General features: G+C 39.8%; 2 protein-coding genes across 3 annotated transcripts; both read right to left on the bottom strand.

Moving 5' to 3' along the window:
* Nucleotides 1–879: 879 nt before the first annotated feature.
* On the bottom strand, nt 880–2510 carry LOC140932735 (uncharacterized). The gene is made up of 2 exons (XM_073382251.1): nt 2374–2510; nt 880–1539 (listed from the first exon to the last, which is right to left on the bottom strand). Exons 1-2 carry the CDS (start codon nt 2501–2503, stop codon nt 899–901), a joined length of 771 nt encoding a protein of 256 aa, XP_073238352.1. The 5' UTR covers nt 2504–2510; the 3' UTR covers nt 880–898.
* A 2470-nt stretch (nt 2511–4980) lies between these two features.
* Nucleotides 4981–15335, bottom strand: LOC140935611 (adenosine kinase-like). Of its 2 annotated transcripts, none has more exons than XM_073385175.1 (13): nt 15264–15335; nt 13257–13331; nt 12103–12156; nt 11405–11483; nt 10493–10541; nt 9996–10119; nt 9274–9382; nt 8863–8931; nt 8661–8762; nt 7231–7266; nt 6521–6635; nt 5770–5856; nt 4981–5170 (listed from the first exon to the last, which is right to left on the bottom strand). In XM_073385175.1, exons 1-13 carry the CDS (start codon nt 15305–15307, stop codon nt 5046–5048), a joined length of 1068 nt encoding a protein of 355 aa, XP_073241276.1. In that variant the 5' UTR covers nt 15308–15335; the 3' UTR covers nt 4981–5045. The 2 variants fall into 2 exon arrangements, with proteins under 2 accessions (XP_073241276.1, XP_073241277.1); XM_073385176.1 differs by lacking the exon at nt 15264–15335 and adding an exon at nt 14797–14901.
* Between the last annotated feature and the right edge of the window lie 94 nt (nt 15336–15429).

A 15429-nucleotide genomic window follows, 5' to 3' on the forward strand; every position in this document is an offset into this window, starting at 1 on the left:
TCGCGGTAAACACGAAAACAATTCAATTTGTTAGCACAAGCTGAAAGAACATATTAAAATTAGGTATCCTGAAAATTTTCAGCCGTATATCTCAAAAGTAGCGATTGCAACGGCCGCCGAAAATTAGAAGGATTTGTATGAGAAAACCAACTCTTGCCACCACCACCACTCTTGGCATATTATTTATTGTAACTTAGAATAGTTTCCTTCCTTTCCTTTCCTTTAACTTTTATTTTTCTTTTAACTGGTCCGCTTAGATTAGCAATTGCTATTTTGCGAGCCAGTCTATTGTAATCAATATTTTTATTAAATAAAGTTGAAGTTGCTACCCAGTCACGCTTGAGTTGTTTTTCATACAAGTCATTGTAGACCTTGTAAATTCTGGAATTCTTAAACTGTCGTTAAATCTTTCTCTAGTTTTCGGCGGCCGTTGCAATCGCTACTTTTGAGATATACGGCTGAAAATTAACTAATTTTAATATGCTCTTTCAGCTCGTGCTAACAAAATTTTTCAAAAGCGAACTGTTTTCGAATTCTTTTCTACTGAAAGTGGATCACGTGATCAACCAATGCTTCAAATGCAGTATTGCTGATCCAACTCCATTCTGCATGCACTGCAACCTTCAAAACGTCATAGTAAGTGAGGGCTTCGGGGTGGGGGGGGGGGGGAGGTGGCTTATAGTCGGATGTACATTTTTTTGTTTTGTTATAGACAACTTTTGTATCTCGGGCAGGATGTGACCAATCGGCTGATGGACTAGCCTCCCAAGCAGACGTTTTTTGTCTCTTCCCCCCACACACACACACTATCCATTCACATACGCTCTGGCAAGAAAGGTGACACAAATTAGTTATCAAACTTTTTATTTGCTGCTGATATATGCGGGAGAAATGGCTTTTACACAACATCGTCTTTACAATGAGATGTGAGTTCATAGGAAGAAACACTATCGGGCCTGGGTGCTTCCCATCGGCTCATTCGACGACCTGTGTTGTTTTTCTCGATGTAAATAACATTCACACAGTTGTCAAACTGAATAACTTTCTTTTTCTTTGAGAGAACGCGAGGCACTTTAGAAACAATATTGTCAAGTTCATTTTCCATGTGGAAAATATCGCAGCTCTTAAATCCGTAAAACAAAAGCCATTCTTGATTGATTTTCCTTAACTTTTCTGGGTCAATCCTGGGTCCTTTCGCAAGCCTTTCTTTTCGCCTCTCACGAATGTTTTGACGCTTCTTTTTCCATATTTCAAAATCAACGTGAGTGGCGATTTCTGAGTTGCTGTCTTTCGGGAGCCCAATGGTAAAACTAACTTGCGCGACCCTGTGTTGCGCTAATCGTAGCCTTGCTTGCGTGATGCGGTTGACGTAAAGTGGTGTGACGAAAGATGGTGTGACGAAATAGTTTTGCTCTGTTTTGGTTGCAGTCTTCTTCTGAGAATGAACCTTAGGCCACACAGAACTCTTAGTGCTCATAGCAATCAGTGACAGCGTTAACAGACTGCCAAATACAGTGAAAAATGATGGCAAAAGGAAGTCTGAAAGAAACAATAAGAATCAGACTGAGACTATGATTCAATAGAATTTGTTTTATGTATTTTCTATTTAAGTTATTTTAGGGACGGACCATTAGAAAACTTATGGGGGGGGCGAAGTACAAAAAAAATATTCGCGCAAGGGAAAATAAAATGAAAAAAATTCATGCACGCCAATTAACCCTAAAAGATATTCATGCTATGGCCTAAAAAAAATTCATACAAGGACTTTTAAAAGGAAAAAAATTCCTGCGGCTCGAAAATTCCCCACCCCCCAATAACTTTTCTTATGGTCCGTCCCTTAACCCACCGAGCCTTCCCTATAATTGCTCGTGTGAATCTACGTTCCTTGTATTGCTTGTTGCACCATCAGGTTTGATAGTCAATGTAAGGAAAACTTTGTCATCTAACTCGAGCAGGGGTAAGAAGTATCTTTCAAACCATACCAGAATGAGCATGATTCAGTTAAGGTCGAGGCCGAAGAAAAAAGGCGAAAAAAGACATGTAAAGCTGACCAGAAAATTACAATGAACATCTTGTTCCACTACCCTGCGTGCACTTCCTTTCATCTAACCTTAAGATTCTAAAAGCCTTCTGGACAGGAACTAATCTTACCGAAATAAAGTCTTGTACTCCCAGCAAACGAAAAAAAAAAACGTGTTCAGAAAAGCGAAAAAGAGGGGAGAAGAGAAAACGAAAGGTAAAAGTCGAGACTGCTGTGTAACGGCGTTTTGGTTCTTTAGAGCCAGACAGTGACCAACGGGGCAGGGCAGTTTTCTTAAAAATAATCCCTCTGACACCCAAAAACAAAAAGCAGATCACGAGTAGCCAACTCACCACTGCGCAAGGGTAGACGATTCAAAGGCCACGTATTACCATCTAGAGCATGACTGGACTGGGAAACTGACTGACCAGTAGGACTTGCTGTTGCTAGCAAAATGAACATCAAAATGATTCCACTCTTCATTGTGATTTCCCTGGTGTAAAACAAAATAGTACATCAATGGTAAGTTTTTGGAAGCATTAAAGGGAAAATATAGAACTAAAAAAATGAAATCTGCAAAGGTTCCCTACCTGCCAGAGAAATGCCCTTAATGTAAAATTATTTCTCTCTTTTGCATGCAGACCGAACTTCTGCGCGGACAAATTCAAAAACTCGAGTTTCAGTCGGAAGAAGTTTCCTGCAACTTGAAAAGACAGCATTTGTTTTCCTTTATGACATCATTTTCATCTCTATGACGTATATTCCATGATCTCGCGCACGTCTTTATTGTGCGCGCACGAGATAGAACTTCAGTAAGTTATAAAGAAACAGTTCCTACACAAATTAACCGGAGTCCAAAGGCGACTTGCTGGTCATGATAATTTTACTTCTTTCTCTTTTCTCTTCTTTTCTGTCATGAGTTAGATTACAATGCATTTTCTAAAGAGATCCGCAGTTGCACTTTTTTAGGCTGTAAGGAATTGAAAGTTCTGAGAAATCGAAGGCTTCAACACATGAATGCCCATATGTGCCCCACGGTAAAAAAGACTAAGTCATACAAAAAGAGCAGTTGTATTACTGGGGTGGTTAACTAGTACGCCGCAAGCACAGCGACACATTAGGCTAATTTAGCAACAGAACAGGAACGTCAGTTGACGACGGGAAAGCGCGCAGAAAGGACTAAACACGACTTCCGGTGCTCAATTTGCCGCTCTGCCATTGGTCAAGCCAATTGTTTGATTTGCGCGCGCCGTCGCCGACTGACGTTCACGTTCTGTTGCTAAATCAGCCTATTAAGACGCGCGCACCTCAGTGCCTAAGGTGTTAAATGGTCTGCTCTCTAACTGCGCCTATGAATGATTATATGCATGTTTCTGTCTCAACCAAGCCTCAACTGCTTTGTGAAATTTCTAAAATTCCTCTAGAAACGGCCGTAATCGGCACACTTAACCTGCATAACAAGAGTTTTGAAGCCAAGCGCAAACCGGGAGGTATTTTCAGACGCGAGCGAGGGAGAGGAGACGGGTGTTGAGCGCAACGAGGGAACAGAGAACCTGTTTTTTACACGAGCACCTTTCCCATTTCATGTTTGGCTAAACAGAGACCTTACGATACACCCATCTTGGTGTACGGGAGTGTACCGTGTTCAAAACCGTAGCCGTAAATACCTACAGACCTGCTTCTTACCCATGCAAGAGAAACGGCCGGCTAGACTGCTCGATAGAGCAAGGCAATATCACCCTTGGAAAAGGAATGGTCACAATTGAAGTAGTATAATAGGGATGAAATCATCTGTTTTTTTGCCTAGGAATCTCATTAACTTGCACAGGAATACATAAACGGCGCCAATTACATCCTATCCTTTTGTCTTTATCAGCTCATGAATAAAATGCGGGGGATTCTCATTATCTTGCAGAGGAACACATTAACCCGATGACGCTATAGCCTGGGGCAATTTAGTGTTTGTTGTCTACAGTAATACGTTTACGTCTCAGTAATTCTAAATAACAGACGAGTTTGAACTCCATGAACTAACCAGTGACTTTTCTTAGTTTCTAGCCAGCTAATCGAACACCAAGAAATTCATCGACCTTGAAATAACTAGAAAACCTGTCAAACCGGTAAAACAACCTACAAAGAGCATATGACCATAACTTATGAGATTTCTCCGCATTTTATTCATGAGATTAAGGCAAAAGGCTATGAGGTCAATGTCGATAATGGATTTCGACGCGAGTTAATGAGATTCATGCGCAAAAAAGAGATAATTTTATCCCTACTACTGTTTATGTCACAAATAAACATGGATTTACGAGTCGTCTTATTACTCGCTTTTCTTGGAAATATTACGGTTCAACAGTTCCGTGTGAACAAATGATGCACGTGCAAAGTTGTTGTTTTGCCAATCTAAACCTACTGCTTATATGCCGGTCTCGCTGACGTCGCCGTCGTCGTTGCTTAAGCTCCGTATTATATTGCTTTCGAAGAGAGAGAGAGACAAGGTGGGTATCGTCAACTGCAGAAAACCGTCACCTGTGAATTTAACGTCGATTTAATTGCCATCATACACGACCCTAAGGGATCTATCTAAATTCACTTAGTCCTGGATTGAAATGAGCCTTGAGCAAGCTCTGACTAGTGTGAGTATTGTAACGTTTTTTGACCCTCCTTCAATGAACTCTCGGATAGTCGGAAAGAGGCCAAGAAAACGAATGAGATGAAAGACAGTAACGAATACGTTTACCACGTCATTTTTGAACTTCCCCGTCCACCTAAGAGCCCGGAACAAGTTAAAATCTTGGACAGAATAAGTTGGAAACGGAATTCCCCCTTCCCCGACAATCAAGGATGAAGCCGCGTGAAGGCCAAAACGCACCATTTTCCCATCCTTTTTTGGGGGGTGGGGTCGTAGTTATCCGTTTGTTTTGTCAAAGATTTAGGGCTATCAAACAAGACACTGGTGAATTCAAAAAACTATTTATTTTGCCACTTTGAAACACCAAAACAATTCCTCCGTCATGAGACGTTATGAAAAGTTTGGCAGTTGTGTCATTGTGACACCAGACTGTTGGATCATGTAGTTGGCGGCATAATGGCCACAGCGAACGCACTCATCGATGGGTTTTCCTTGAGCAAGCTGACTGATGAATCCTGCAAGCAGATAAAAGAGTTTTAAAAACGCAACAAAATACACAGTAAGGAGAGAAATGGCACAGACATACGCAAGACTGATGGAAATTTCAAGGTCAGGTATATGTAGTGTTCTGACTTCTGGCCCAAAATGCGATAGCAGATGAAAGTAAGCAATAGAATCACTCCAAGCCGAGCGCCTTGAGGACAGAGGAGAGTGGCCGTGGCAGGTAGGTTGTCGCTGTAAAGAGGTTAAAACAAGAGCAAATGTATCCGCAAAGACACGTTGAAGGCAAGGTTTCAGTTTTCAAAGCTTCTTTTGTTTACACATTTTGGAAAACGTATGTCAACTTCAGTTAACCATATTGGTAGTACATTTATAAACACTGAAAAGTGAAAATGACAACTTTGATTTCAATTCACTTGCTTAGCTTCTGCAACTTTCCATAGATTAACAGCGGATAACAGAGGTTAGAATCTTCAACTTTTGTGCTCGCAAATGATAAAAAAAGAGAAGACCTTCGGAATTCCTCTGAAACCAACGAGCAAAGTGACGCTGTATGAAGAAGCTCCAACGGGGAGAACGAGAAAGAAAAAGCTATACAACTTCGATATCTTACCTCCTACAAATGCATCCCCAGCTCCATTTGTGTCCACTATATCTTCTTCTTTGATTGGAATGATTGGGTACTCTGTGACTTTACCATCTGCAAAAAGATTGGGAAAGAATTTACTGCCAACATTCAAAAACAGAGCACCAGACTGGGAGTTCGGGGTAAAATCCCGATAGGACCAAAACTCACTGTCTTAAAATAACTGATGGGATTGTGCACGTGCTCCAAATGGTTTTTGACTCTCCAGCAAGGTTTCAGCCAGAAGGGTGTCCAGCCGTCCTATGGACGCCCATCTTTGGAGTACATAAAAGGAAAATTCACTTAATCTCTTATAATTTTATGACAAAACATGCCTTCTGGACGGCCAGTTTTCAATGTCTGGTTAAAAGCCTGCTCTCCAGTTCCCATCAAGGAGGAAAAACCAAAGGCCCCACCTCACAGCGCTTTAACTGATTGATTTGACTAACCCTGAGACCGAAACAAAAATCTGGCGGTGACCACCCCTGGTGTCTTCTAGTCATGGACTCTGGGTTTGCTGAGAAGGGCCTCCATCCCGTGGGATCCCGTGAGTCACATTTGTACCACCCCCATGGGCATGGGTGTAACGCTCATCTGATAAGCTCTAAGCTAAAAAGTTCATTTGACCTGCTACACAGTCGTTTTTAGTGTCGCCACTAAAAACGGCTGTGTAGCAGACTAATTTGACCCTGACAAAAGTTCCTCCTATGTTATAATCACAAATATGTGTCCTGAGTACCTTTAATAACAATGGTTGGTTCTTTGCCTTGCGTTATCACCACTATACGTTGACGACTCCCGTTGACTTTTGTTAACTCGGCCATTTTCTTTGCAATTTCTTTTACGTCTTCTGTCTGGTGAATTTATAACAAGTAAAAAGTACTAGTTAGCTCAAGCTGGTAACCATCGAATGCAGTCTGGGTTTTCAGTCTTGGAAGTTTAAGCTTTTAAATCAGTATCATCCTTATATTGTCTGTGTAAAGCCCCTTTGGGAAACAAAATAAAATATGTATCTATTTATGTATCTCTCCAAAACCTCATCTTTTTGAAACCGCTCTCTAAATTGGTTTAAACCGTTAGGCCACATCCACACGAGCCCGGGTAAGAAAGGATGCGGTTTCAAAAATGTCCGGGGTCGGGTGGACGGGGCCAAATGCAATGGCAGATCCAGACCTTCAGATAAGAAGGTGGGGGGGGGGGGGGGGGCCTCAAAAAAAAAAGTTTTTTTGCGGCCCTTTGGGCCTCAGTTTGGTCTAAAAATAAAGGGGGGGGGGGGAGTGGGCCACCAGGGCCCCTCCCCTGGATCCGCCACTGAAATGCAGCTATATGCAACACTGCTTTTATGTTTAGTATGTGCAAGGTGGTCAAAAATTTTATAATGGAGAGAATGAACCTGGTGTAGCAATATCCAAACAATACTTGTTCTGGAAGTAACATCAATGTACTTACTCCAAAGTCCTGTTCTTTAGCAAAAACGGCTGCTTCCTGTACAGGAATTAAATGGAAAGGTTTTACTTCACACTTAAATTAATTTTCTACACCATGTTTTAAGGCAAATTTGTATTAAAAAAAGGCCAGGAGCTTTCTTGGTAAAAGAAATCAAAATTCAATGACCCTGAGCTTGAACAAATTACTACAACTCTCTTTGCTCCTCTACACTGCTCACAGCCATCTTCTTCTTGAATTATCAGTACTTGATGAACACATCAACAGTATGTAAGTCTCAAAATGAAGCAGGAGTGTTAAGAGCACCACATCTTATAATTACGCTGTAAGCAGTCCCTTTTCAGTTAGTCAGTCGATCAGTCCAGTTGAAGGTTAACAGGACTGAAGGGGTGACAAGGCAGGCTGGATGAACTTGAGTATGGCCGAAACAGTGGCACAGACAGGGCAGGTTGGACATACAAAATGACGGTTTTATGCACCTTGTGGTGATGATAATGGTGATGGTAATGATGATGCTACTGATGATGATGAACATGATGGTGGTGGTGGTTGTGGTGGATGTTGATGACGAAAATGGCAATGATGACGAAGATGTTGATGATGATGATGATCATCGTGACGATGACCATGATGATAATGATGAGGATGAGGAGGTGGAGAAGGAAGATGAGGTTAGTGGTGGTGGTGGTGGTGATGATGATGATGATGAGGAGGAGGTTGCCATGATGATGATAAGGACTGAAGGGAGATGACTGGAGAGTGCTAGAGGCCACTTATGATGATCATGGTGACGATGACCATGATGATAATGATGAGGAGGAGGGGGTGGAGAAGGAGGAAGATGAGGCTGGTGGTGGTGGTGGTGGTGGTGGTGATGATGATGATGATGAGGACCGTGGAGGTAGCCATGATGATGATAATGATTAGAATGGTCATGGTGGCCGCATTGGTGATGATGACAATGATGATGATTAGCACTGAAGGGAGATGACTTGAGAGTGCTTGAGGCCACTTATGTAGGTAACTCCCATAAATGGCCAGGGGCCTGTTTCCTCGAAAGTCCCGGTAACTTTTCGCGCCCAAAATCAAATATTCAAATCGAAATATAAAGAATAAGAGCGGAGGTCCTGGCAAGCAAACTACTCCATTTTGTTTCATTAACTGATAGTTTTATCACTTTAGATGCAAAACTATTGGAACCTGGATCTTTAATGTAAATGGAGACAGCTTACCGGGCCCGTTAATTATCGGGACTTTTGAGAAACGGGTCCCAGCTCTAGTTTAAGACAATTTTCTGTACCCCATTGATGTCTACTTATGGGAGCTTCAACTGTATGAGAGTTAACAGGTATAGATCCCTCCAGGAACTCAAATGAGATATGCTTAAAATTGATTAACACCCTTTCATTTTCAAATATTATTGTTTTACTTACACTTTCATTTCCAAACAGAATGTCCACATAAGGCAAAGCCTCCATCATTGGCTTCTTAAAAGCTTGACACAAAAATGGTGCAGAGAGATTCATCATAAAAAGCTGAAACCAAAATAATAATAATAACAATAATAATAATAAATATTTAAGTTCAAGTAAACCTATAAAATATTAGCACAGTAGATCAATTCAAATTACTTGCCTTGTCTTTCTCTGCAGCATGCTTGCCTATTTTCACAATCGAGTCTGGAGATACTGTTAAGAAAAAACCCTAGAAGCAAAGAAAATGAAAAACACTTAAAAACACTTAACCCTCCAAAGTTGGTCTACAGTAGCATTAAATGTAACAGCCAAAATCTGCTGTTCTGTCCAAGCAACCTCCTGACAAAAGATTTAATGCAGAAGGTGCCTGTTGTACCATAAATCCTGCTTACAAACCCCAGGAGTTATTAATTCTTTATCAGGTCTGCAGAAGAAAGCAGCTTGAGTAAGGGGTCCAAGGGCAACAGATTTTAGTCAACAAGGTGCTTAACCACACTATTGCCTCTGACCAACTTTTCATTGCAAAATTAACAATAAGTTCTGAAGTGTTTTTTGTGGTTAACATACTCACACTTATATAAACATATTGAGCTTTCTCAACAAATGCCCAGTTTTCTGGTTTGTCCAAGTGGCTTTCCTTCTTGTAACAATTTGCTGCAGCAAGATTTGCAACAAGAGACCTGCAAAGATTTAATGATGCAAACAAATTTACCAAATATCTATTTCAGAAAAACTCATTGTTCAGTGGAACCTCGATTTAACAAACCTCAAATAACAAAGTACTCAGCATAACCAACAATATTCCTAGCCCAGCAATATAGACAAATACCAGTAGATGGTAAAGAACCTCAATATAATGAAACCTTCTTATAGTACTGTCAAAGAGATTTCATTTTAATTGTTAAACCATAGGGCTATTAACCCATCAAAAGTTGCACAGTATGGCTGTCTATCAAATACAGTTATACAAATGTTTAGAAGAGACCCAATGAGGGTTTTGGATGATAGACTAGTGTCCAGAGTGGGTCAAAATAAAATGAAAACTGGAGAAACACATTCTAGACAATGTTTCTTGCAAGGAATGCAAATGAAATGAAAAAATTGAGACTATATTGCACTTCAGAGAAAATATGGGTTAATCAGGGACTAGATAATAAATGTATTTCCAAATCAGATGTACCGTACATTGCAAATCTTCCCATCTATTTTGATATACTTTTGGGAGGGGAAAGGGAAGAGTCAAATGAAACCTTGGAGAGTGTATATATGAGCAGCAGGCAATGCAAACTGTACCTGTGTTTTCCTGTTATGCAGACAGCACACGTTCCAGTGGGTTCTTTTTCATGTATTAAATAGTTTACATTTACACCGGCTTCTGTGGCCTTTTTAGACAGAATTTTACCAAATTCATCCTTTCCTACAAAGAAACAATACATATACAGAAGGTGCATGGAAGATCATGGCATTGATTAGCAGCAGATTATAATTTTTAAGTCAAATAGCTATACTGCCTCCATGCATGAAATTTCCATAAGATCTAATTTTCTAAAATTTATGCAGATTTTCCACAGAACTGTAAAAAATTAGGTCACATAAAATAACCTAACTTACTAATTTTTTTTCATCTTTTATATCTTTCCCTGTCCTAATACTTATCAAGGGTGGGGGAGGGGGTGTTTTGCAGTGAGAATGGCTAACGGCAGTGAGAGAATTTGAATTTCAGGCAAAAACCTGTCTTTGATGCACCAGGCATTTTCAGTTGGCCTTTAAATAAACTTCACACAACTTACCAATGCAACCCATAAATGATGTTGTTTTTGCATCTTTCCCTAAGAGCCACTATAATAAGGTACAAAATGAATACCATGCAAAATTAATAATAAATAACATATTAGGAATTGTTTTAGGTGCAAGTATCAGTTTTTGTATGCCCAAAGTAAAAAAGTACAAAATAATCCAAAATGTACTTTCCATCTCACAGGAAAAAAGAAATTGGAAGAGGTTTCAAAAAGTAATTAATTGTGTCCAAAGTTCACATACAGATTTAATGGCATCTCTAATTGCAATTTCCTCTGTTGTTCAAGACCACTTTAGCTGTCTCTACACATTTTCTTTCTACGGCTTTCTCCCTGAGCCAGGAACTGGTATCTGTTTTGTGCCTCACCAAATTAAATTATATAAAGGGCCATGCAATGAAATCACTTCCTCCCTCACTCCCCCTTCTTGTTGGAATACTTTTTGTAACTACAGTTGTAGCATTAGTAATACAAGTGATAAGGACAAAAATGAAAGAAACATATTATACTGCCAAAGCTACAGCAGCAACTAATCAAAAGTGATTAAAATACAATGCACTATATCAAAGTTAAAATGCCTAAATGCTGCAAACTATAACCTTACCTTTGCTGATAGCTAATTGTACCTGCAGGGCTGTGCTCTAGCAGAGCCCGGTGGCCCCTGGCACCTAACCTTTGCCCTTCGGCAACTAGAAAATCTTAGTTTTTTTCATACAAATCATACGCTGAGCACCCTAGATTTTACAGGTTCAAAGCACTAGGCGCTCTTCATATTTTCCCTAGAGCACAGCCGGCTTGACCTGTTATAGTTGCACTGCCCCATTCCCTTAATTCATTCTTTCTTTTTTTTTCATTTTTTGTTTGTCTCTCTTGGCAAAGTAAAGAAATTATATTACATTTACTCACCTGAGCAACTCGCATACTGTTTTGTGTAGCACCCCCAGGGATGTATTCCACATTAAATTTATCAACCATTTCTTTATAACTGAAAACCACAATTCATTTAGCACTTATTCCGAAATTAGATTATTAAATTTTTTAAGTAAGTGACTAAACTGGCTGACTAAACAATGGCCAAGAAGTTTGCCCCTCGCCCTTCAATTCTGTTGTTTCATTCATTCTTCATGTCATTTCCTTAGACAAGAAACTTCGCTCCCCTTTAGATGAGTGCCAAAGGGTTATGTAAAACTGTTACTGACTAGCATCCCACTGGGGGGGGGGGGGGGGGGGTCGTGGCAATACTCCTAGGTTCACCATGTGCATGTGATGGGGGCATCATCAATACCTTCAGGATGGAGGCTAAAAATTGTATTTAAAGGGACTTCCAAAAATGACAATTTGAGAATAAACCTTGTTGACTTCACTTTCTATTCTCCAACATTTCATTGAACAGAAGTGACACAGAGCAGACCAAAGTGTTAATGTTTCAAAAGTAAATCTATAGATGCACTAAATTCATTTCACACTTCAGGGATGGATGAAAATGGTATTCAATTGAAATGATGCAACTGAAACATATTTTAACACTGACTCTCTGTACAGGTACATGTAGCTATGGCAGTACTGTCTAGCTTATAAACAATATAACTATGTTCTGAACTCACAGGGGCTGGTGCTTTTCATCTGCTAATATTGCATTGTTAGCATCTAGTCCATACCTGTAAAGGCAAATTTAAATACATTTGACTCTTAATAACTCGAACCCTTGATAACTTGAACCTCGCACTAACACAAACCAAAAGTCGATTTCCCCTGGATCTCCTCAATACATTTACTGTAATTTTACCCTTGGTAACTCAAACACTCAATAACTCGAATCTCCCAATAACTTAAATTAATTTTTGTTTCTCTTGAGATCATTTCTATATAATTTCACCCTTTATAACTCAAACTGTGTTTTTAGCGCATGGGAAGTTGGAAAAAAAAAAGATGTACTGAACTCCAAAATATTGAATTTATCTGAAAACAATCATGTCATTTCTTTGTCTTTACTTTTTTTGTCACTCGAGTTCAAATTCATTTTCCATCACTGAATATTAATCAAGCTGTGTTACATAATATTCCTTTTTCAACATATCAATCTTCATTTTTTGTTGTCCTTGAAGTGAAGTGTACATGATACTTGCATTCCCTCTCGGCCATCCATTTGCTTGTTTCCTCATTTGCTTCGAACTTCCGATAACTCGAACCTTTTTTGATTTCCCTAGAAGGGTTTGAGTTATCAGGAGTCAACTGTATCTGTTTAAGAACTTACTATCACAAAGCAACCTTCTCTAAGATCTAAACCTCCAAAAATATCTTTAAAATAAGCATATAGATTTAGCTACTTACTTTTAGTCATTTGTTTATTGTACGTTTATGAAAGTACAAATGAGAGAGTGAGCCAAAGAAAAGGTCAAAGCCAAGAAAGAATTCAAATAGGATATGGAGAATGAGTAGGGAAGAGCCTCTAAGCAAGCACTGTTGACACTGTTAAATTGCCAAAGATGAAAATTAAGTAACTTGAGCTTGCAGTCTATGAAAGGAACAGTTTATCACATGTACTGTGCGTTCTAAAATACATGTTTACCAGTAGACAATATGTTCTAAAAAGGACTGATTTCTTATCAAGTTAGACAAATTTACTTTCTAATGCTTTGATTACTTTTAGGGGGAGGGGCTTGTTAAAAGTTTGGGTTAAATAGATACAGAAGAAATACAAAATTGAGAATTTGAAAGATTAATAATTATTGTCTATTCAGACTTTATGCTAACATACTTGTCAAGGAAATCTTTATCCACTGTGGCAGAGATATCCAATAGAGGATTTCCCATTCCAAGGACAATTCCTTCCCTGTTGATGAAAAATACCAATTCACAATGACTGGAAGGCTGGAAAGTTACAGATACAAGAACACTGATCACCACTTAAAAGGTGTATGTACATGTACCCAACAGAAGACTGTACAGTTCAGTTAACTTGTCCATTCAAACTCCCGCAACCAGCGCAAAAGGGACGTGACCTACGGGAGGTACTCAGATAGACTATGGATGGAAAGGTGTTGCAAGGGCTCTTAAGTTCCAAAAAAGAGATCTTTACTTACAGCCAAGGGGATGATGTGCAAAATAATATTGAGGATGAGAAGCAGGCCCATAGCCAGGTTTTTTTATGGGGAGGTGCGATCCAACGAGGATGCGATTAACTAGTTGAAATGGCCGGAAATATATTTAAAGCTAACATGGTGTGGTGAAAATGATATACTTTCAACAACAAAAAATGTTGCCATAAAAAACTTTTCTCCCAAAAGAGTTGTGTTGCTTTTAATAGGAGTGTTAATATCCTCCAAGCAACACAAAGAGATGGGTCCAGTATGTCAAAGCTGACGGGAATTCTCATACTCGCCGACTGTTAAAATAACAATTCAGATCCCATGCTTTGTAGAAAACTATGGCAAACAAACCCTCTGGCCTAAAGGGAATTTTATTGAGCAACGAAACAATGTCTTGTAGGCACACCAAATCCCCTTTTTATACTTTATGAAGACCAAAACACATTTTGTGGAAAGGGTGTGAGTCAGGCTTGTGACCTGTTTACGGCATTTTTAATTTATTTTACTACACAATCAGTAAATTAGAATAGAACAATACTCCTATTTCACTTTGTTTTAAGTCGCTGATCAATAAAAAAGTCGACCACTGTTGCCTGTGGGGGGGGGGATTGACATAATTTTGAAACAATTAAGTCCGACATATCTAATTTTAGTTAACTTATGAAGTAAGTTTGAGTGGTCCACACATACCTGCCAACTCTCCCGATTTTCCTGGGAGTCTCCAAGTTTTTCATCAAATCTCCCAGTCTCCCGGTTATCTTAAAGCACCAAATCTCCTGGGGGGGAGGGGGGTTGTAATGCAAAAGGAAGAGTTTCCAGATCTTAGATTTCCAGAGCTTGGCATCTCTGAGTTTGGGTTTCAACCTATTACTTCACAGAGGGGAGGTCTCCACTAACAGGGCAAATTATGTTCAGTCCAAAGGATAGGGTTTTGCCCGGGGGCAAAGTCAGTAATTAAGTCAGTAATTTTACTGTCTTGACAGGGTATTGTTTCAGGTTCAAAAGTAAACCAATTATTTGCAGACACGAAATTACGACCTTAAGTACAGAAAGAGAAATATAAAACCCAAATTTAGGGTAATTTGCTTCTATAGAAGTCAAACATCCAACAGGGCATATTTCGAAGTGGATCCTCCATGCCAACTCACTGAAATTCTACTGTACAAACAGAAATGTGCTACCAACTTACAACAATGTATAAAAACTTACTTAGTCATTTTCAAGGTCACGCTTGTGCAGAGGAGCCGGAGGAGGAGATGTTAATCAAAGAGCCGGGTCGAGATGAAGAGGGCGATCAGTATTTCACAAGCGCTTATCAGCATGTGTGGAAAGGACTGGTACGATTGTTATTACCCAATCACCGGCTGGGCATAACTGGGCACATGGGGTTATGTCATCAGTAAAACTACTTCAAACTGGAGAGGAATATTGTAACTAATCGGGGTAAATGCATAGTTTCGTATTTTATTGTTGTAAGCTTGCAAGAGACATTCAGGCAACTTGTAAAGTTTCCGAAACCCCGGCGGCTCGCAGGCAGCAACCAGGCAGCACGTGTTGATCAGGGTGGAAGACCGCCAGAGTAAATTGCCTAACATATAAGCTTAAATATTAACCAGCTCTCTTCACAACAAAACTAATAGCAAGATTTTTACAAACAAAACGTAAAAACGCCATACCTCAGCTCCACACGGCTCTTCTTCGCCTCAGGTTCAACCGCCATTTGCTCAGCTCAAATTGATTTCCCCACCCCTCCCCCTTTGTCGACTGCCCGTCTAGCTCCCAGACTCTCCACCCGCGCGTTCCTCACGAGGACATCACTGTTTCCAAGGTCAAAGATAAAAT

This window comes from Porites lutea, chromosome 4 (genome assembly GCF_958299795.1).
Source record: "Porites lutea chromosome 4, jaPorLute2.1, whole genome shotgun sequence".
NCBI classification, from domain to species: domain Eukaryota; kingdom Metazoa; phylum Cnidaria; class Anthozoa; order Scleractinia; family Poritidae; genus Porites; species Porites lutea.